At 36.1% G+C, this 22436-nt stretch overlaps 2 protein-coding genes across 9 annotated transcripts in view; one reads left to right on the top strand and one right to left on the bottom strand.

The window, feature by feature from the left end:
- LOC121367365 (pre-rRNA 2'-O-ribose RNA methyltransferase FTSJ3-like) overlaps nt 1–17642 on the bottom strand; it is a 67981-nt gene extending 50339 nt beyond the window's left edge. Inside the window, exons 1-10 of one of the 2 annotated variants that reach the window (XM_041491497.1) lie at nt 17508–17642; nt 16385–16537; nt 14096–14175; nt 13675–13774; nt 13110–13428; nt 9635–9743; nt 9073–9173; nt 8350–8421; nt 6816–6908; nt 152–287 (exon numbers count right to left, since the gene is read on the bottom strand). In XM_041491497.1, coding sequence (XP_041347431.1) covers nt 152–287; nt 6816–6908; nt 8350–8421; nt 9073–9173; nt 9635–9743; nt 13110–13428; nt 13675–13774; nt 14096–14175; nt 16385–16537; nt 17508–17574 — 1230 coding nt within the window. In that variant the 5' untranslated portion in view covers nt 17575–17642. Of the gene's footprint in view, nt 1–151; nt 288–6815; nt 6909–8349; nt 8422–9072; nt 9174–9634; nt 9744–13109; nt 13429–13674; nt 13775–14095; nt 14176–15009; nt 15150–16384; nt 16538–17507 lie in introns of those variants that run through there. The other variant, XM_041491498.1, reaches the window with a different exon arrangement.
- Nucleotides 17643–17706: 64 nt separating this feature from the next.
- The window catches only part of LOC121367363 (eukaryotic translation initiation factor 3 subunit C-like), a 54706-nt gene continuing 49976 nt past the window's right edge, over nt 17707–22436 (top strand). For all 7 annotated transcript variants that reach the window (XM_041491495.1, XM_041491494.1, XM_041491493.1 and 4 more), the window contains exon 1: nt 17707–17831. The gene's annotated coding sequence lies outside the window, so the exon portion shown is untranslated. The remainder of the gene's footprint in view (nt 17832–22436) is intronic.

The raw sequence follows: 22436 nt of genomic DNA, 5'->3' as shown, positions 1-22436 counted from the left end.
AATTTTCATGATCATAGTAAATATGAAAATTACAACCATTACAAGGAAACACATTAGCGTCTCACAGCAATACTGGTAGAAACACATCAACAGTAGTCAGGGGTCAAACAGAGGCTTCCGAGTGTTTAGGAACACACAGAAATAAACATACCTTTTTACTTTTAATTCTTGACAGGTTGAACAGAGCAAGGTCATCCACAAAATCGTGTTTGTCATCGGGTAGGACCAACTTCAGGTCCATCTTGTGGCGAAGCTTTGACTTCTCTTTACGGGTTTTTCTCAGTTTTCTACAAAAAAACAGAAAAAATATCATTTATCAATCACACTGCTGAACATAGTATTGGTACTGTACAGTACAATCAAATATTTAACTAAGATATTAATACTTGAAATTATAAAATATGATATTTTAGGGCTCTGTTCCACAAAGCGATCTTAAAGTGCTGTTCCAGATGTATGATGTATTGAGCTATATCAATCAAGATATTATTTAATATGATTAGAAAATTAAAAGAAAAAAATGTTAAAAATTTATATACCGGTATATTTTCCATTTAAAAATATTGCCCTGAAAAACAGAACCAGCTGAATTCGTTTCGGGAATTTCCGTAAGATTTGATCCGTGAAGTCATGAAGGGAACTCCTTTCGATAGTCAGCGCCATTGTTCATTGCTTCTTTTGTGTTTATTATGGTTAAACGGCGTGTTGTTGGCGGCTGTAGCAATACAAACGCCGATAAATTTAGTCTTCACGCATTTCATAGTAATGTTGCTGTGAGAAAGCTGTGTGTGAATTTGATTAAAACAACGTGGAAATACTGGACAGGAAGAAAATGCCGGAGACCGTTGAGACAGTAGACACTTTAGTTTCGATTCGTCCGAACTGGCTTGTCGGCTTAAGCAAGATATGGGAATACCATGTGTTATGGCTTTTAAAAAAAGATGCCGTACCAACAATTTTTCTGCGACACAAAACAAATGACAACAAGCCGACGCCATCCACACCGAAACGACCTTGGGGTGCATATCGTCAATGTCCCAAATTGCGTTATGCTTTCAACTCCGGTCAGTTTGTTTTCTTATGCACGGTCCGTGCAATCATCGAGATCCGATTTGTTGTTGTTTGCATCTCGTTCGTTTGTGAGATTTTTCTTTACATTTCGAGAACATTAAAACAATAAAGTACAGACAAGTAAGTATCTATTGCCGAGTCCGTCCCATCCTACAAAAATGTAGGGTTTTATTGTAAAAAAGAAAAAGAAAAAAAAAGAGCTAATTTTGTACGCATCTTAGAAAACAATCGGCTCAGAAATAAATTACTTGTAAATTCCATAGTATGAAAAAAGGCGTTCCTTGTAAAACGGACTATAAATACATTAAATTAATTTTACTATACCTTCCCACAGAGAAAACCTTTTTTCATACTATGGAATGTGCTATAAGTTATTTATTTCTGAGCAGACTGTTTTCACAACTGCACACAAAAAAATAGTATTGTTTTGTTATTTCCAAAACACTTTTACTGGGTTTTTTACGTCAAACTAAACTGAAAATATTCACACAAAAAAATCATCTTCATAGATGGATGGGACGGACTAAAAGTCGTTTTTGTTTATTTCTTAAAATTAAAATAAGTTATTTATTTCTGAGCAGACTGTTTTCACAACTGCACACAAAAAATAGTATTGTTTTGTTATTTCCAAAACACTTTTACTTTTTTTTTTACGTCAAACTAAACTGAAACTATTCACACAAAAAAACATCTTCATAGAGGGATGGGACGGACTAAAAGTCGTTTTTGTTTATTTCTTAAAATTACCGATATCGGGTCCACTTGACTCGTAGAATTCAAGAGTTATTTATCGTCTTTTCTACTACATCACAAGTATTAGAACATACAGTGTAGCATAATAATTCGCACGAAAAGCTAAAGAACAAAACAAGAATAAAATTTGTAAATTAGTGGTAAGCTGTCTCCACGACCATTTTCATCGTCATCTGTCAGGCCGGTGGTTCGTCGGAAGATGTTCCAGGTTCAAACTGATAAGGCATTATTTTTTTGTGTTGCACAAATATTAGTCCAGTCGTCATTACTACACTATTCATCATCAAAAGAAGAATCGCATGATCAATGAGCTTGGCAGTCGCTGTCGGTCCCACTTTCGCTTGCGCTGAAAGTCGTCTCGTGGTAGGTTTCTGTGAAGCGCGTTCCCTTCATGACGTCATGGCTATTTACAGGCATATGTTTTTACCGAGAATTTTACTCGGTCGTTTCCGGCAGTGTTCTACGGGAGTGATGTTTTAATACTTTTATGGGGCATTTTCGTAATTATTGATTTACATATCGGTGTAAAATATTATTGTAATGAATTAAGAAAGCATTTAATTGTGGAATTTGAAATTTTAGTGTATGGCCTGGCACAGCACTTTAAGGCTTAAGATCACCGTAAGTGTAGAACTACTTTATACACTTAAGGTGATCTTAGTCCTAAAATCGCTTCGTGGAACAGGGTCCTGACTACTTGGCATGTTAATAAATGTAATGTACTCGTAATAAATAACTTCAACTATGTCCACTGGTCTATTTGAAGAATAGAAACTTTAATAAGCATGAAGTTTTGCTAAAGCTATACACGTCTTCATGAAACACAAACATATCTGTAGCTCTGTCAAAAAAATAGAAACAAAATTCCAGGTCAATATCTTGAACCAAAGAAAAAGTCCCGTTGCTGTGATGGTTGCAATATTTCTTAAGTTCAAGGGCCATAACTCTGTCAAAAAAGAGAGTTTAAAATCTGATGAAAGTCGAACTTCATCTGTACCTCTACATGACAAAGCTTCGTCCAAAATGTCAACTCAATATCTTGACACAGTATGAAGAAAAGTCTGCAAAACTGATGTTTGTAATATCTCCTAAGTTGAAGAGACATAACTCTGTCAAAAATAAGCAATCCCCTATAAAAGTCAAACTTGTATCTGCAACTCAACGATAAAGCTATGTACAAAATTCAATATCTTGAGGCACTGGAAGGAAAAGACGGACAGAGATAAAACCTATAGTCAGGGCCGTAGCTGGGGGGGGGGCAAAATATCCAGAAAAAATTATAGAAACTTAAAAGAAAATTCTCTTAAAGGAGTTTTAGACTATTAACTACTCATTTGCTCCCCCAAACAAAAAATCCTAGCTACAGCCCTGATAGTCCCCTGCTGTTCAACTGGTGGGATAAAACCTGGAGTCTCCTGCAGTTCAACTGGTAGGATAAAACCTATAGTTTCCTGCAGTTCAACTGGTAGAATAAAACCTATAGTCTCCTGCAGTTCAACTGGTAGGATAAAACCTATAGTACCCGCAGTTCAACTGGTAGGATAAAACCTATAGTCCCCGCAGTTCAACTGGTAGGATAAAACCTATAGTCTCCTGCAGTTCAACTGGTAGAATAAAACCTATAGTCTCCTGCAGTTCAACTGGTAGGATAAAACCTATAGTCTCCTGCAGTTCAACTGGTGGGATAAAACCTATAGTCCCCTGCTGTTCAACTGGTGGGATAAAACCTGGAGTCTCCTGCAGTTCAACTGGTAGGATAAAACCTATAGTTTCCTGCAGTTCAACTGGTAGGATAAAACCTATAGTTTCCTGCAGTTCAACTGGTAGGATAAAACCTATAGTTTCCTGCAGTTCAACTGGTAGGATAAAACCTATAGTCTCCTGCAGTTCAACTGGTAGGATAAAACCTATAATCTCCTGCAGTTCAACTGGTAGGATAAAACCTATAGTCCCCTGCTGTTCAACTGGTAGGATAAAACCTATAGTCTCCTGCAGTTCAACTGGTGGGATAAAACCTATAGTTTCCTGCAGTTCAACTGGTAGGATAAAACCTATAGTTTCCTGCAGTTCAACTGGTGGGATAAAACCTATAGTCTCCTGCAGTTCAACTGGTGGGATAAAACCTATAGTCCCCTGCTGTTCAACTGGTGGGATAAAACCTGGAGTCTCCTGCAGTTCAACTGGTAGGATAAAACCTATAGTACCCGCAGTTCAACTGGTAGGATAAAACCTATAGTCTCCTGCAGTTCAACTGGTAGGATAAAACCTATAGTCTCCTGCAGTTCAACTGGTAGGATAAAACCTATAGTTCCCTGCAGTTCAACTGGTAGGATAAAACCTAGTCTCCTGCAGTTCAACTGGTAGGATAAAACCTATAGTTCCCCGCAGTTCAACTGGTAGGATAAAACCTATAGTCTCCTGCAGTTCAACTGGTAGGATAAAACCTATAGTCTCCTGCAGTTCAACTGGTGGGATAAAACCTAGTCCCCTGCTGTTCAACTGGTGGGATAAAACCTATAGTCCCCGCAGTTCAACTGGTAGGATAAAACCTATAGTCTCCTGCAGTTCAACTGGTAGGATAAAACCTATAGTCTCCTGCAGTTCAACTGGTAGGATAAAACCTATAGTTCCCCGCAGTTCAACTGGTAGGATAAAACCTATAGTTCCCCGCAGTTCAACTGGTAGGATAAAACCTATAGTTCCCCGCAGTTCAACTGGTAGGATAAAACCTATAGTTCCCCGCAGTTCAACTGGTAGGATAAAACCTATAGTCTCCTGCAGTTCAACTGGTAGGATAAAACCTATAGTTCCCCGCAGTTCAACTGGTAGGATAAAACCTATAGTCTCCTGCAGTTCAACTGGTAGGATAAAACCTATAGTTCCCCGCAGTTCAACTGGTAGGATAAAACCTATAGTTCCCCGCAGTTCAACTGGTAGGATAAAACCTATAGTCTCCTGCAGTTCAACTGGTAGGATAAAACCTATAGTTCCCCGCAGTTCAACTGGTAGGATAAAACCTATAGTTCCCCGCAGTTCAACTGGTAGGATAAAACCTATAGTTCCCCGCAGTTCAACTGGTAGGATAAAACCTATAGTTCCCCGCAGTTCAACTGGTAGGATAAAACCTATAGTTCCCCGCAGTTCAACTGGTAGGATAAAACCTATAGTCTCCTGCAGTTCAACTGGTAGGATAAAACCTATAGTTCCCCGCAGTTCAACTGGTAGGATAAAACCTATAGTCTCCTGCAGTTCAACTGGTAGGATAAAACCTATAGTCTCCTGCAGTTCAACTGGTGGGATAAAACCTATAGTCTCCTGCAGTTCAACTGGTAGGATAAAACCTATAGTACCCGCAGTTCAACTGGTAGGATAAAACCTATAGTCTCCTGCAGTTCAACTGGTAGGATAAAACCTATAGTACCCGCAGTTCAACTGGTAGGATAAAACCTATAGTCTCCTGCAGTTCAACTGGTAGGATAAAACCTATAGTCTCCTGCAGTTCAACTGGTAGGATAAAACCTATAGTTCCCCGCAGTTCAACTGGTAGAATAAAACCTATAGTCTCCTGCAGTTCAACTGGTAGGATAAAACCTATAGTCTCCTGCAGTTCAACTGGTGGGATAAAACCTATAGTCCCCTGCAGTTCAACTGGTGGTATAAAACCTGGAGTCTCATGCAGTTCAACTGGTAGGATAAAACCTATAGTTTCCTGCAGTTCAACTGGTAGGATAAAACCTATAGTTTCCTGCAGTTCAACTGGTAGGATAAAACCTATAGTCCCCTGCTGTTCAACTGGTGGGATAAAACCTGGAGTCTCCTGCAGTTCAACTGGTAGGATAAAACCTATAGTCTCCTGCAGTTCAACTGGTAGGATAAAACCTATAGTCTCCTGCAGTTCAACTGGTGGGATAAAACCTATAGTCTCCTGCAGTTCAACTGGTAGGATAAAACCTATAGTCTCCTGCAGTTCAACTGGTAGGATAAAACCTATAGTCCCCGCAGTTCAACTGGTAGGATAAAACCTATAGTCTCCTGCAGTTCAACTGGTAGGATAAAACCTATAGTTCCCCGCAGTTCAACTGGTAGGATAAAACCTATAGTATCCTGCAGTTCAACTGGTAGGATAAAACCTATAGTCTCCTGCAGTTCAACTGGTAGAATAAAACCTATAGTCCCCTGCTGTTCAACTGGTGGGATAAAACCTATAGTCTCCTGCAGTTCAACTGGTAGAATAAAACCTATAGTCTCCTGCAGTTCAACTGGTAGAATAAAACCTATAGTCTCCTGCAGTTCAACTGGTGGGATAAACCTATAGTCTCCTGCAGTTCAACTGGTAGAATAAAACCTATAGTCTCCTGCAGTTCAACTGGTAGAATAAAACCTATAGTCTCCTGCAGTTCAACTGGTGGGATAAAACCTATAGTCTCCTGCAGTTCAACTGGTAGAATAAAACCTATAGTCTCCTGCAGTTCAACTGGCAGGGGCTAATAATCCACCTTTTCATAAAATACATCAGTTTATCATGCAAATTCTACAGGTAAAATAAATGCCACTTGACTGTCTTATGAGTATCACTGCACCTTTTCCAGCCAATTGATTAATAATATATATTTTAATATGGGGTGGGGGTGGGTATGGGAAAGGGCCCTGAAGGAAGAAAAGCTCCTCATTGGAATGGACAGAAATGAAGGTGTTAGTCTGAATTACGTACCTCTTGAGTCGTCTCCGCTCCTCTTCCTCCATCTTGGACAGAAATGAAGGTGTTAGTTTGAATTACGTACCTCTCGAGTCGTCTCCGCTCCTCTTCCTCCATCGTGGACAGAAATGAAGGTGTTAGTCTGAATTACGTACCTCTTGAGTCGTCTCCGCTCCTCTTCCTCCATCTTGGACAGAAATGAAGGTGTTAGTCTGAATTACGTACCTCTTGAGTCGTCTCCGCTCCTCTTCCTCCATCTTGGACAGAAATGAAGGTGTTAGTCTGAATTACGTACCTCTTGAGTCGTCTCCGCTCCTCTTCCTCCATCTTGGCCAGTTTCTCACGAAGTTCGGCCTCGCCATCACTACTTTCTTCCTCTTCTTCAACTCTGAACATGAAAAACACGACACAATGAAAAAAATGTAATGTGTCCTGTTGGTTAATAAATTCACAACATAATAAACCAAGTAGTAAACACAGCTAATATCTCACATGTAATGTGTCCTGTTGGTTAATAAATTCACGACACAATAAACCAAGTAGTAAACACAACTAATATCTCACATGTAATGTGTCCTGTTGGTTAATAAATTCACGACACAATAAACCAAGTAGTAAACACAGCTAATATCTCACATGTAATGTGTCCTGTTGGTTAATATATTCACGACACAATAAACCAAGTAGTAAACACAGCTAATATCTCACATGTAATGTGTCCTGTTGGTTAATAAATTCAAGACACAATAAACCAAGTAGTAAACACAGCTAATATCTCACATGTAATGTGTCCTGTTGGTTAATAAATTCACGACACAAATAAACCAAGTAGTAAACACAGCTAATATCTCACATGTAATGTGTCCTGTTGGTTAATAAATTCACGACACAATAAACCAAGTAGTAAACACAACTAATATCTCACATGTAATGTGTCCTGTTGGTTAATAAATTCACGACACAAATAAACCAAGTAGTAAACACAGCTAATATCTCACATGTAATGTGTCCTGTTGGTTAATAAATTCACGACACAAATAAACCAAGTAGTAAAAACAACTAATATCTCACATGTAATGTGTCCTGTTGGTTAATAAATTCACGACACAAATAAACCAAGTAGTAAACACAGCTAATATCTCACATATAATGTGTCGTTGGTTAATAAATTCATGACACAAATAAACCAAGTAGTAAACACAGCTAATATCTCACATGTAATGTGTCCTGTTGGTTAATAAATTCAGAACTTTACTTCCAAAGGAACAATTACAATAATAAACAAAAGGAAAAAAAATTTGAGGCGAGTTCTTTCTTTAACAAGACTAATAATGGGTTACCAGTTTACAAAGTGCCATCATTCTAACTTGTAGTAGGTAAAATGGACAACAAGGTCCTCTGCATTTTTTCTTTGCCCGTAAAATTTACAGTTACATGTTCCATTAGAAAGTAAACAAAATAGAAAGAAATGTTTTATTTAATGACGCACTCAACACATTTTATTTACAGTTATATGGCGTCAGACACATGGTTAAGGACCACACAGATTTTGAGAGAAAACCCGCTGTCGCCACTACATAGGCTACTCTTTCCGATTAGCAGCAAGGGATCTTTTATTTGCGCTTCCCACTAAACAAAATAGTGAAATATCCTTCCATATCACTCACTTTCTACAAACAAATCTATAATAATCTAACTGTATTCTACAGACTCTAATGAAAAAAAAGCTACAGCAAATAGAAAGTTGAAGAAACCTATGTTTTTGATTAGGTCAAAAAACACATAATAACAGCATTACAAACTTGTTAAAAAAGTTTTTTTGAACTAACTCTTTTTCCAGTGAGTTTTCTTCCTCTGTGTATAAATCTTTCTGGATTTTCTTCCTCCAGCTGAATATGTTCCTACAAAATAAAAACATATTTAGAAGCCCCATAAAGTTGCCATAATATTCCCAAATGACATAAAATGAGAAGCAGTTGTAAATCATATTTTCTTCTTGCCCACAAACTTATTCATAGATTTATAGCATATTAAACAAGCTTCCATTTCGTATCATAATTATGTCCTGAGTGAAAACAGTTTTAACTGTGACAAGCTTTAGGGCAACATAAACATGATCCGAAATATCCTATTTATTACCCACAGTTGATTTCAACTTATATCACTGAACTCATTTGATTAAAGTTTCAGTAAAATCGTAGTGTGCCAATCGTATGGCATCATCTTATGAAGTAGAAGTGTGACATCATAATTAATGTTCGAGTGGGACGTAACACTTTGGTATGAACCAAGGTATTTTTAACCATTTTGGTATGAACCAAGGTATTTTTAACCATATGGGTAATGCATTTGTGTTACATGATGGGTTTCCAATCATAAATGGATGCATGTTAACCATTTCCAATTGTTTTATTTTTACCCAGAATGACAATGTTAATGTTAAGTTGTATGATTTGTGACAAGTTGATATAAACCTCTTTTTATTGATACCAGCACATTTATATACCTGTATACTGTGTATTTGTGTATAAAGTATGATTATGAATAAAAACCTGATTTCCTTCTTGCCGAGAACCTTGATATCTTTAAGACATTCTTTGATTTCCTGTGTGGTGGCGCGATGCTCTGCAACTTTGGCGTCATCCAAAACAATCTGCACAACAAGATATAAACAAGTGCTGTCTCCTACACAAGACGTGGTCCATTTAACACAATTCTTACTGAACACTGAAGTATAGATTACTTGACAGTTTCAAAATGCATTCAATCAAACACTTTTAGTATTGGAGTTCAAGAAAGCCCATTACCAATGTTAGTGTGTGTTTGTTTGTCTGTCTGTCTGTACAAGTGTTTAAGTAGTTACAGTATAATAGAAACTCTGAGAACCCATTTTGTATATAGTTAATTTACACATCAGTTCCAAGATTAAATGCTATAAGAACATAGGTTACATAATATACAATTGTTTTTCTATCTGTATCTTTAATATTCATATGAAATAACTCTGTCACTTCACCACTGTAATTAGAACAGATGACAAATAAAGAAGAAAACAAAAAGTGTTACTAAATGACAAACTGAATCCAAGGTATTTTCCATGTCTTTACTACATACCTCTGACGCATTAGCGAGCAGTTCGATGAAGTTATCACTCTCCATGAACTTTGAGACGTGCAGGGTGTGGAACAGGGTGTAGTCTCCCTCCGGGTAGCCCTCGCGGTGTCTGAAAACATCAGAGAAAAACAGTGTTAGTTAAACACGTCAGCACACCCTTTAGTCAGCAGTTATTACCTGTCTAACTTAGCAACTGTTATACTATCTAAAGGGTAAGAGAAGAAAGGAAAACAGTGTTTGTTAAACACACGCCAGCATGCTGTTTAGTCAGCAGTTATTAGCTGTTTGGTAAATGTCATACTGTCTAAAGAAAAGAGAAGAAAGGAAAGGAATATTTAATGCACTCCTGAACTGAACTGAACTTTATTTACACTCAGGCCATAGTCTACGGCATATGAGGATATATATACATACAGCAGTCAATATAATTGTAACAAGATGGTGGGTGTACATAAATGTACATAAGTACAATAAATACATATTAATAAATACAAAAATACACAGAATATCAGCCAGAGGATTCGAAAGTATTCATAATTAGATTACAAAATATAGAAAGTTTTCTAAGGACACCAGCTTTCTTAGAGTTGAATACTTTATAAAATTTATATATATTTGGTTTAGACTGACAGAAAGATGGTAAGTAACGCTTTCTTTCATTCTTAAAAAACAAACATGTAAATACATAATGAAACTCATCTCCGATATCGTAATTATTACACAATGGACATATTCTATTTTGTAGTGGTACATTTTTCCATCTGCCCAATTGGAAGATTATGGTTTGATAATCTGAAGCGTAATAATGGACACCAATGTTTTCTCTCTATAATTGTGATGTATGTCTCAAATTCAACAGTATTTTAAAATAATTTATAATTTAAAGCTTTGGATGAGTTATCAATGTAAGTATACCATGATTGTAAGTATTGATCCGTAAGCTTTGTATTAATATACGTTTTCAACATGGAAGCATTAGTAATAGCATTGCATTGTGATAACCATATATATGTACAACCAATATCATCTAAAACAGATTTAACATACATGATTATAAAAGTTATTATTAACATCATTCAGTAATAATGTGTACACCAATAATGACAACTTGGACTGTTTTCCAGTAATTAGTTGATACCAGAAAATGATCATTCTTATTCTTACGGTAATATATAACGGGTAACGTCCAAGTTCTCCATATAATATATACAATGGTGTAGATTTTTTTTACAGGTAATAACAATTTTATAAACTGGTTACATAATTTTTCAGTTAATGACAAATTTTCAAAACCCCATATTTCGCTGCCATATAATAGGACTGGTAAAACCATGCAGTCAAATAATTTTAGTTGGCACTGGATAGAAATATTATGACATCTGCCTTGTCGTAGAATAAAAAAAACATAGCCTTTTGTGCTTGTGTATATAACATGTTTCTTGCCTTAGTAAATCTATTCGATTTGTGAAATATAATACCAAGATATTTATAACTTTCTACGTTATCAAGCTTTGATTTTCCAAGGTAAAACACCTTTTTGTAATCTTTCTTGTTCCCATTAAAGATTAAGACCTTTGTCTTTTTATAATTTACTGTTAGTTTCCATTTCGTGTAATACGAATCAAATATATTCAGAGAGTTTTGCATATCTTGGTAATTATCTGCAAGGAGTACAGTGTCATCAGCATAGAGTAAAACAAAAAGAACAATTGACATATGGATTAAAGAATCACTGAATAATTCGCCTATGCCTATACCATGGCAGTCATTCATTTTAAATGTATCTTCAATATCATTAAGAAACAAAGAAAATAACAAAGGGGATACATTTTCACCTTGTCTTACACCAACACAGCAGGGAAAATAATCTGTCATAGAATTATGTGCGCTGACACAAGATTTGATATTCTGGTACATATTATAAATTACTTGAAAACATTTACCATTTATACCATTTTTAAGTAATTTATCCCAAAGTCCAATTCTCCAAACTGAATCAAAAGCTTTGTTAAAATCTATAAAAGTACAAAAAAGTGTTTTCTTCCGTGCTTTCATCAGTTCTATTAGTCCATATAGTGTGAAGACATGATCATTTGTTGAATAATCTTTCCTGAATCCTGCTTGAACTTCACATAATATATCATTCGTTTCTAGATACACTTTTAGTCTATTATTTAACACGGCAGTAAACAGTTTTCCAAGACAACTGAGTAGTGTAATAGGTCTATAATTTTCAGGATTATCTTTATCTCCACTTTTATAAATTGGCTTGATTATACCAACTAACCATGAGTCAGGGAAGATACCGTTTTCAAATACTAAATTAAAAAGTTTGACATATAGAGGAATCATACAGTCAATAGTTTGCTTAAGATATTCATTAATTATGTTGTCGAGACCCGAAGCTTTGTTATAAGTTTTTTAACAACTGTAAGTATTTTTTCTTGTAATATAGGGCTATCTAAGATACAGTTACTTTCTAGATCTTTAATAAAGTCTGGTTCGAGAGTTGTGTCAACATTGCTGTTTACTTCTTTAAAGTATTGATAAAGTGTTTCTGATGGTGGCAAATTACAGTCATTTTGTTTTTCTTTTAAAAGTTTCCAAAAAGCTCGCGTGTTGTGACGGTTGAGATCTGTGAGTTTCTGTTCTGTTTTCCAGTTATGTCTTCTTAAATGTTTTAATATTACATTCTTATATCGTTTACTGGCATTTAAAAGACGTTGTTTGTTATCCATTGTATTCGAGTTCTTGTAAGCTGTTCTGGACTCCATGTATTTCCTTCTAAGTAATCTACATTGATTGCCGAACCATGCCTTGTTACTCCTGCGCTTGGGTCTAATACTACTTCGTTTGTAGCCAAAGGTGTTCACTGCCGTATCCAACACGCTGTTTAATCAGCGGCTATTAGCTGTCTAAATTGTAGCTGTCATACTTTGTTTTGAGTGTAAGAGAAGAAAAAGGGATTTGTTGGACACACAGCACATTGTCATTACAGCAATTAGTCCACAGAATGAAAGTAAAAAACCAAAAAAAAACCCCACACTTTACTTCTACTATTATCTTCTCCAACCAGCTGCTATGATCTGAGTATAATCTACTATCTTAGGTTACGTTTGCTACGATCAGTGAAAAAGATGGTTTAAACTAATTTGTTAAAGGAGGAGTGGGGTGGGGGGGGGGGAGGAGGAGATGGATGGATGGACAGAGATACAGGCAGAGAGAGAGACCGAATCATGCATTGTCTATGCTAGAAACAGCATGACCCAGTTCCCTGCCATAGTTGGTGTCTGTGATTACACATGGCACACAAACAGTGATTGTGTTGCTGTTGTTCATGGTTCTCTCAAATACCATTTGCTACTTTGTCCAGAATGCTACTCTCGCCTCTGTTTTGGAAGTGCTGGGTATAGTTCATTATAAATAATAAAGGTAACGTGTTATGAATAGGGGTGTTTTTTTTGTAAAAACTTACCGTCTTTTCTTCTCGGGGTGAATAAGATCAATTCCCAGCTTGACCGGTTCATCCTGGTCAATCTCTTTAAACACAAACTTGGGGTCGAGAAATTTCGGGTCAATCTTGTCAGGTGCAGTGAATCCCTGACAGACAACAAATATCTCAGCTGACTCATTCCTCGACGCTTTCGGCTTGGTGGCGTGAACATTGCGGAACAACTGCTGGAACACCCACAGCAGGGAGAAGTAGTCTTTGGAACGGAAAACCTTCGACACGAACCAGCCTCCCTTCTTGAGGAAGTCTGTCGCCAGTCGCAGTGCATGCAACGTTAACTCAACTAGAAATAGAAATACAGGGTCTTCAAATGAGATACAAATGAGTATAATGTATGTAAGACATAAAAAAACTTATTTTGGGGTTTCAATAAATTTGATCTGTCACAAAATATCTTGACAGAAATTTATAGAAGATGAAAAATGAAAGCTTGGTATACTAATTATCATTTATGATATAATGTTTTAGACATTCTTGGCTGCCAAGCACCCTTGTGTAAGTGATAAACTCTTAACTAATACACAGTTACCTTGCTGAAAGGCATCATGCAGCCAGTTCTTGCCAAGGTTAGGAGCTCCATCATGGAGGAAGCCGTCAGCCTTCCACGTCTTCAACTCTTGGCGTAATCTCTGAAATATACTTTTAATATTCAACCAATCCTGATCATGTACAATTTCATAAACAAGAACCCATTCTCTGAAGTTGTAAACAACAAATTAACAAACCATTAACATCTACAGCATTAATTTAGGTTTAATATTACTTTAAAATAAAAGAGAATTAATAAAAAATTCAGTAAACATAAACTTCAAGCACATGCTTCACAACAACATTGTGTCCTGTGTACATGAGGTTAATGAACTACCAATCAAAACTTTGATGTCTAACATTTCCAGAGAGATTATTAATTTGTCTAACCAATCAAAAGAGAGAGATTTAAACATTCTAACCTGTCGACATTTTTCTGTAGTGATGTCTTCTTGGAGGGTTATACAATTGTGGACTGGGCGAATACTGACAAGATCAACGCCTAAAAACAGAAATATTTTAGTCACCTGCTCCCACAGTTTTTCAAGCTGACAGTAGAACTATTTAAACGATTCAACAAGCAAGCTGTAATTAATTCTACTACTTACCAACTCATCATTGATAAGACTGAACACTGGTGTGTTTTTATTACTCACCAATGATAAGACTGGACACTGGTGTGTTTCAACTACTCACCAATGATAAGACTGGACACTGGTGTGTTTTTATTACTCACCAATGATAAGACTGGACACTGGTGTGTTTTTATTACTCACCAATGATAAGACTGGACACTGGTGTGTTTCGACTACTCACCAATGATAAGACTGGACACTGGTGTGTTTCGACTACTCACCAATGATAAGACTGGACACTGGTGTGTTTCGACTACTCACCAATGATAAGACTGGACACTGGTGTGTTTCGACTACTCACCAATGATAAGACTGGACACTGGTGTGTTTTCACTACTCATCAATGATAAGACTGGATACTGGTCTGTTTCGACTACTCACCAATGATAAGACTGAATACTGGTGTGTTTCGACTACTCACCAATGATAAGACTGGATACTGGTGTGTTTCGACTACTCACCAATGATAAGACTGGACACTGGTGTGTTTCGACTACTCACCAATGATAAGACTGGACACCGGAGAGTTTTCACTACTCACCAATGATAAGACTGGACACTGGTGTGTTTTCACTACTCACCAATGATAAGAATGAACACTGTTGTGTTTCGACTACTCACCAATGACAAGACTGGACACTGGTGTGTTTCGACTACTCACCAATGATAAGACAGGACACTGGCGTGTTTCGACTACTCACCAATGATAAGACTGGACATCGGAGAGTTTTCACTACTGACCATTGATAAGATTGGTCACTGGTGTGTTTCGACTACTGACCCAGTGTTCTCGCTGGGTGAAAATTAAAGGAGGGCGGCCGCTCTGCACCACACCCTTCAAAAAAACAAAACAAAAACAAAACCACCAATAAACGAAAAGCAAAAAAAAAAAAAGGAAAAAAAGGGGGGGGGGGGGGGGAGTAGTTTGGTTACCATATTGTTGTGTGTTGGTAGACTTTGAGAAAAGACATACTCCTTATTTTGCCTACAAAAAAGTGCAAAAGGGTTTATAAAAAGACTCGTCGTTTAATTGAACCGAAGATGATGTCGGTCTGACATTCACAGGCAGTTCCGGTTTTGCTGGACCGATCAAAGTTTTAATATTATTATTTTTAATAAAGATTTCAAGATATACGAAAAACAATAAAGATGTTTGTAAAGTGATCTCCTAATGTCAGATACATTTTTGTTATTTCCATCTTCATCGAATGAATCGATCGCTGTGATAAAATATTATCGCCAGCTAATAAAAAGTAGTTTCGTTTTTGTAAAGACGGTGTATATATTATTTGGCACTCAAGATAAATTATTTTAATGATAAACACTACCACTTCCATTGTGTTTATAAGCATTCATATCCCCTCAAAATTAAAAGTTTACAATATTTTATAAAGAACTGCTGAATAAACAGAATAACAGAAAGTAAAAATCATCAGTTTCAACCAATTATATCTGCAACTGAGGACAAAATATCAAACGATAATTAGTGGAAACAAAAGACAGAATGACCGTTCTGATCACGTGACAAATTTGGCGCCAAATAAGAGGGGTTTTTTCAATTGGAGATTGCCGAATCCGTAAAACAAAAACAAAAATTTTCATTGCTTACATAAAATATAACTTTTATTGTGTCTATCAAACATACAAATGGATACAGATATTGGACAAAATAGAGGCTGTTGAAAATACTGTTAAATTATGTTACGGTAACTGTCGTAAATGTTTCGTCAATTGCTTTTTCGTACACAACGCGGCTTGTTTCCTTTGATGTCCAGTGTGCAGACTGATCGTTGTTTTTTGTGTGGAAAAAAGTGTATTTGGAAAGAGCAGAGATAGGTGCTGGAAAATAAAGAGGGGCGCTAAAAAATAAAGGAGGGCGCACAAAAATAAAGGAGGGCGGTAAAATGGAATAGCGGGGCGGGACGCCCCGCTTAAATGGAGCAGCGAGAACACTGTGACCAATGATAAGACTGGACACTGGTGTGTTTTCACAACTGACCAATGATAAGAATGGACACTGGTGTTTTCACTACTCACCAATGACAAGACTGGACATTGGCATGTTTCACTACTCACCAATGATAAGACTGGACACAGGCGTGTTTTCTGCGGCAACCTGTAGCCAACCTCCCGGGGCAGCACACAGGTCAACGACCACTCGTGACTTCTGGAGAAACTCAAACTTTCGGTTCAGCTGGATCAGCTTAAAGGCAGCTCGGGATCGGTAACCTAAACACAATTAAGTAGAACTATGAAATACAAGGCCATGTAATATTTTTATTAGTTTTTGACACACAACTTTTAAGACACCCATTAGCCGATGTGTATTTTTGTGCTGGGGTGTCGTTAAACATTCATTCATTCATTGACATCTTTTATACTTTAAAAAAAAAAATCATTTTAATATAAACAATATTAAAATGAAATAATTTTTTTCAGTTTTTGGCCACCCATTGTAAATAAAGAAGCAGATAGTGTTTGCTGCAATCTGTCAGCTGTTATTATTATTTAGGCCTCTACTGATTATGTGTGATTGGTGCCATTTCTTTTTAACTTATTTCCATCCAGCTATCCAATGAAAGTTTAGGCATACTCTCCTGGGAACACATATCAACTATATTGTCTGTCTGTCCAAGACCGTAAATTAGTGGTCAGTTGTTTGTGAGAGACAAGTCGGTGTGATGGCTTTAATGTCCCCTAATGAGCTGGTACCAGGATGTGAACCGATTACCTCTCAGTGTTCAGTCTGATGGTTAACCACCACACCACCAAGACTGGTTCATACTCATAGATCATGTCATATATGATGACATCTGTTTATGCAGGAAAACCACTTTCTGATTTGATATGGCTGTGACGTCAGTAATAAATGTGCAAGTTTCTACAACCTGTAACTTTCAACTTAAATATGGAACCTTCTGTGTTTCAACTTCTTTTGCTGTCCACCTCCACATTCCAGTCCTTTTCCCACGCCACATTGTCTTATATCCATAACACACACCTGTACCAGATATTTATAATTTGCAGCAAGAGTTCTAAATTTTATCCAGTCACCTTATATTCATATATAATAAACTATATTTTATTTATCTAAAACAATTATTATAAAACCTTAGTTAGGCAATTCTTGTTTATATCTAATATCTATCACATTATTTTTACAGTTTAAGGTTTTACTTAGTTAATGTTATTTTAATACCTGTTTCCTTTGCAAGCTGATAAAATTTGTCCTTTCGAGCTTTTCCAACTTTTGACTTTTTCCCCATATTAAACAGCTGACTGTAATGTGTATTGCCAAAACACGGTTAGAACATACACACGTGTTGTGCCTAATTGCTTCCCTTTGTGTAAAACGTCACCAATTCTGAATTTCCGGTCAAGTTAACATAAACTGATGACGTAGAACACAGAGCATGTTGGTTTTGCTTGTCCACATGGAAGAAGGCGCATTTGTTTCATTTCACATCTTTTCACTTAAAATTTAAGAAGATTGTTTGAATTTTCCAAATATTTTAAACATATTGTAAGTTGATTTAGTCTTTTCTATGAAAAAATTGTTAAATTATTTGCTTTATTAAGTCATTTATTTTTATTCCATATTGTTGACCAAGGCATTGAATGGTGAATGGACTGAATAGTTGGATTAACGTCAAAGGTCCGTAACCATAATCAATAGTAGTCGGCTGCTATCCCCAGCACAGCCTAGTCTCTATTGTTACCAATGGTGCAGGAAGGTACCAGAGGTGTTGGGGTGGGGGGGGGGGGGGGGGGGTAGGGGAGAAGCATCAACAGCTAGCCCGACGACTGTAAGATAGCCCGAGTACTCTGACTGTAAGAGAGCTAGACGGACATTTGGACATAAATGCGCTCTCATTACAGTCGTAGACCAACCTATGTATTTTTTTGGAAATTCCTGACAACCAAAAAGTTGGCAAAGATTCCCGATCAAATACCACACCAATCCTATGTTTGCCGTCAAATACCTTTACATCGATCATTTTCGAGTTAACTGATAAAAAAAATCCACATATTAATCACTAATACGCATACTACAGAAAGAAATCCGACAGCGTATTTACGTCCAAATGTCTGTCTAGGTCTCTTACAGTCAGAGTACTCGGGCTACAACAGAGCAAGCTTCTAGACACTATAGCCCAATGCTCATCGCTAAACTCTGAACCACAGTTAATAACTATATATATATATATATATATATATATAGAGGTTATTACCAGAGTGTTTTTCGGTATCGTCAATATCATATATTAGGAATAAAAATTGTATTATGCGAGCATAATACGTTATTTTTATTCCTAATATATGATATTGACGATACTGAAATACACGAGGGTAATAATCTCTTTATCATATAAGCTCAGGCTTAATACAACGTGTTTTTGTAGACTGTGCACGCAACTTTAATTCCATTCCGCCATTACTAGATTTAAATGACGTAAGAATATGTGGCGCGGTGTATTTTTGAATGGAAATATCAAACTCGAATGACGTCATTACATCAAAATAAAGATATGCCTAACGTTTTTTGTTTTCTGAACGCTGGACAGCTTTCAGTGTCAAATTGCCACTGAAATGTTTTTATTTGATGACTATGAATGCATACGTCAATCATGGAGTGTCACCCAAGTACGTTTGCTTAAATGTCAATACACCTAGTGCCGAGACCTCGACTAATTTACATCTAATTTGCAAAGTTATCAAATTCTTAAAGTATGTGATCTGAAAAATATCACATACTTTGATTACACTGAAAATGTAAGATGATATGATAAATATATATATATATAATCTCCCTTTGTCTCTGTTCTTCGTATTTAAATTTGATGATTACCAATGCATCTGATTGTATTTGAAAACTAAAAAATGTAATTTAAACAACTGTACCTATAAAAACGGGATACGAAGTGCAATTACGATAAAATATATAAAACAAATTGAATACGAAACTAAATAATGATGACACAATGTAGTGTCATTGAGTGTAAGTGTAAGAATTTCACGCCGTTCGACTTGTTTTGTTTTTAGAGGATCGCTTTGTCAGGTATGTTCGCACCGCAGTATTGTTAAATAAATGTTAATAAAGATAAATTTTAATCAAATTTCTTTTTAAAAGTCTATGGTAACGTAAATTTTCTGGCAAAGTTCCATAGGAAGAAATATATCATGACGTTATGTGTTTTCGATAGGATAAGTGAAAGATATTACCAAAGAGCGAAAGATATTGTCAAAAATTAGGAAATATGTATATAATAAATAGACCATTTCATGGTGTTTTTTCCGAATACGATTTTTATGTCAATTCGTGAAAATATGGTTTCCACATATCACTCGTTGACATAAAAATCGTATTCGGAAAAAACCATGAAATAGCCTCTATATATATGTTAAATTACCCTCCTTTCCTCAGACTTAAATAAAACTCCAGGCTAGCTCTGGGTCAGCAGAACATTTTGCCAAATTATCAATCATACTTCAAAAACTGCAGAAACCCATTTATTTTCCAACAAAACATCATTTATTTCATGAAATTATTTTGCCAAATTAACATAGATTTGTTTTTGTCAATAGTCAAGACAAACTGTAGAAATAATTGTAATACACAATGAAACTGTACATCATCATTATTAAATAATAAGATTATTGTTTACCCACTATTGTGTTCGAAATATAAACACTTGTCCGTTTTTCCTGAAAGGAAGAAATCTGCTCGGACATGCAAAATGTACCCCATCAGGCTCCCAACTCCGACTCCCCAGATCATGATCAATGAATACTATAGTAGTTAATAGTGATATAAAACATCACAATTGAAACAATAGAGTAAATACAAGTTTATTAACAACAAAGCTTCCACGACCATCAGAATGACGGTAACTGTAACAGTTCTCTCCTTCTACGACGGTCACATGATGCCAAATTATAAATATTGGCCAATCATCAGTCGCCAATCGATGAAAAGTACACGTATCTGGGTCAGAACTTTCCAGACATTGACATGATGATCAGATCGTATGTAGACATTACAATTCATGTTTTGCGTTACAATTAAAGTAAATGTAACAATGCCACGTGCATTGTGTTACACTTGCTTTTAAACTAAAGGTCTTTAAAATCGTGAACGTATTTAAAAGTCGACTTGCAAATGGAGCCACGTAGAAAATTCGGTCTATTTGTAAGAAGCGTCTTGAATCGCGTTACCGTGATTTTGTAGTTGTTGGGCGTTATTTCGTTTCCAGTTATTATTAACCGTCATCAGACGAGAATCCTAATAAAACCGATTAAATCGGTATACATAATTATAATTTTGTTCAAACTGATTTGATATCCTATTTAAGGTACATCTCAAATTTTAAACTTACTGCTTAAAAAATATGTTCAGCGAAAGCTCTTTCTTTTCAGCCTTAGCGCAGTAGGCCAAAGGAGGGCGGCCGCTCGGCACCACACTCTTCAAAAAAAAGGGGGGGTGGGGTGGGGGAGAGAGAACTTGGTGCTTACCATGTTGTGTTGATAGACTTTGTGGGAAAACATATTCCTTATTTTGCCTACAAAAAAGTTTATATGAAATACAAGCAGACTCGTCTTTTAATTGAAGCAAAGATGTTATTCACGGGCAGTTCCGGTTTTGCTGAACCGATCAAAGTTTCAATATTATTATTTTAATAAAGATTTCAAGATATATGAAAAACAAAAAAGATGTTTGTGTGATCCCCTAATGTCGAATATATTTTTTGCTATTTCCATCTTCATCGAATGAATTGATCGCTGTGATAAAATATTATCGCCAACTGATAAAGTTTTGTTTTTGTGAAGGCGGTGTATATATTATTTGGCACCCAAGATAAATGGTTTTAATGCTAAACACTACCATTTCCGTTGTTTTTATAAGCGGTGATATCCCCCCAAAATTAACTGCTGAATAAACAGAATGACAGAAATGACATATAGTAAAAATCATCAGTTAATATCAATTATAATTGAAGACAAAATACCAGACAGTAAATACCAGACAGTTTGTGGAAACAAAAGATAGAGTGACCGTTCTGATCACGTGACAAATTTGACGCCAAATAAGTGGGGGGTTTTCAATCAGAGATTGCCGAATCCATAAAAATAAAAATGTTTCCATTGCTCAAATAAAATATAACTTTTATTGTGTGCATTAAACATACAAATTGATACAGGTATGGGACAAATTAGAGGCTGTTAAATTATGTTACGGTAACTGTCGTAAATGTTTCAATTGCTTTTTCGTACACAACGCAGCTTGTTTCCTTTGATGTGCAGACAGATCATTGTGGGGGTTTTTATGTGTGGAAAAAGTGTGCATTTGGAAATAGTGGAGATAGGTGCTGTAAAATATATAGTAGGGTGCTGGAAAATAAAGAGTTGCGCAGAAAAATAAAGGAGGGGGGAGAACGTGAAAGAAGGTCAGCAAAATGCAAATGGTGCAGCAAGAACACTGTCCGGTTGACAAATAAAAAATTCAGCTTTTTTCTATCGCTGACTATTATGATTTTTAATGATTTAGTCCAATTTATTTTCGGACAGTAAAGTTGAAATTGTGGCGAGTTAACCAGCTGTTTGGGCGAGTTGACCAGTATTCATAACCTTTCTTGTTTCAGCCAGTGCACCACAACTGGTATATCAAAAGCCGTGATATGTGTTATCCTATCTGTGGGATGATGCATAAGATCTCTTGCTACTAATGGAAAAATGTAGTGGGTTTTCTCTCTAAGACTATGTAAAAATTAACAAATGTTTAACATCCAATAGCTGATGATTAATGTGCTCTAGTGGTGTTATTAAACAAAACAAACTTTCATAACATTTCAGTCATCTTTATTTGCCACAAAAGTCACTTTATGATTTTTTTAAATGTGGGTTCTAAATTAGCAGTTTCCTTTTGTTTCATTGTTTCAAATTCTTAGTTCTTAATTTCGAGTCCTGCCCTTACAGAGATAATATGTTATTGATGATTAGATTTTGCTTTAACATGGATTTGGTAAATAAAAACAATCAGATTTTGGCTCTGGGATGGGTGGTGTTGTTTTTTTCACTAGCAGGTCGTTGGGGATATTTAATAATCATCTAACTTTGTGATCTCCCTTAC

The sequence above is a fragment of the Gigantopelta aegis genome, chromosome 3, assembly GCF_016097555.1.
Source record: "Gigantopelta aegis isolate Gae_Host chromosome 3, Gae_host_genome, whole genome shotgun sequence".
NCBI lineage: Eukaryota > Metazoa > Mollusca > Gastropoda > Neomphalida > Peltospiridae > Gigantopelta > Gigantopelta aegis.
Note: the sequence above shows the minus strand (reverse complement) of the source record. Positions and strands in the feature narration are given on the sequence as shown.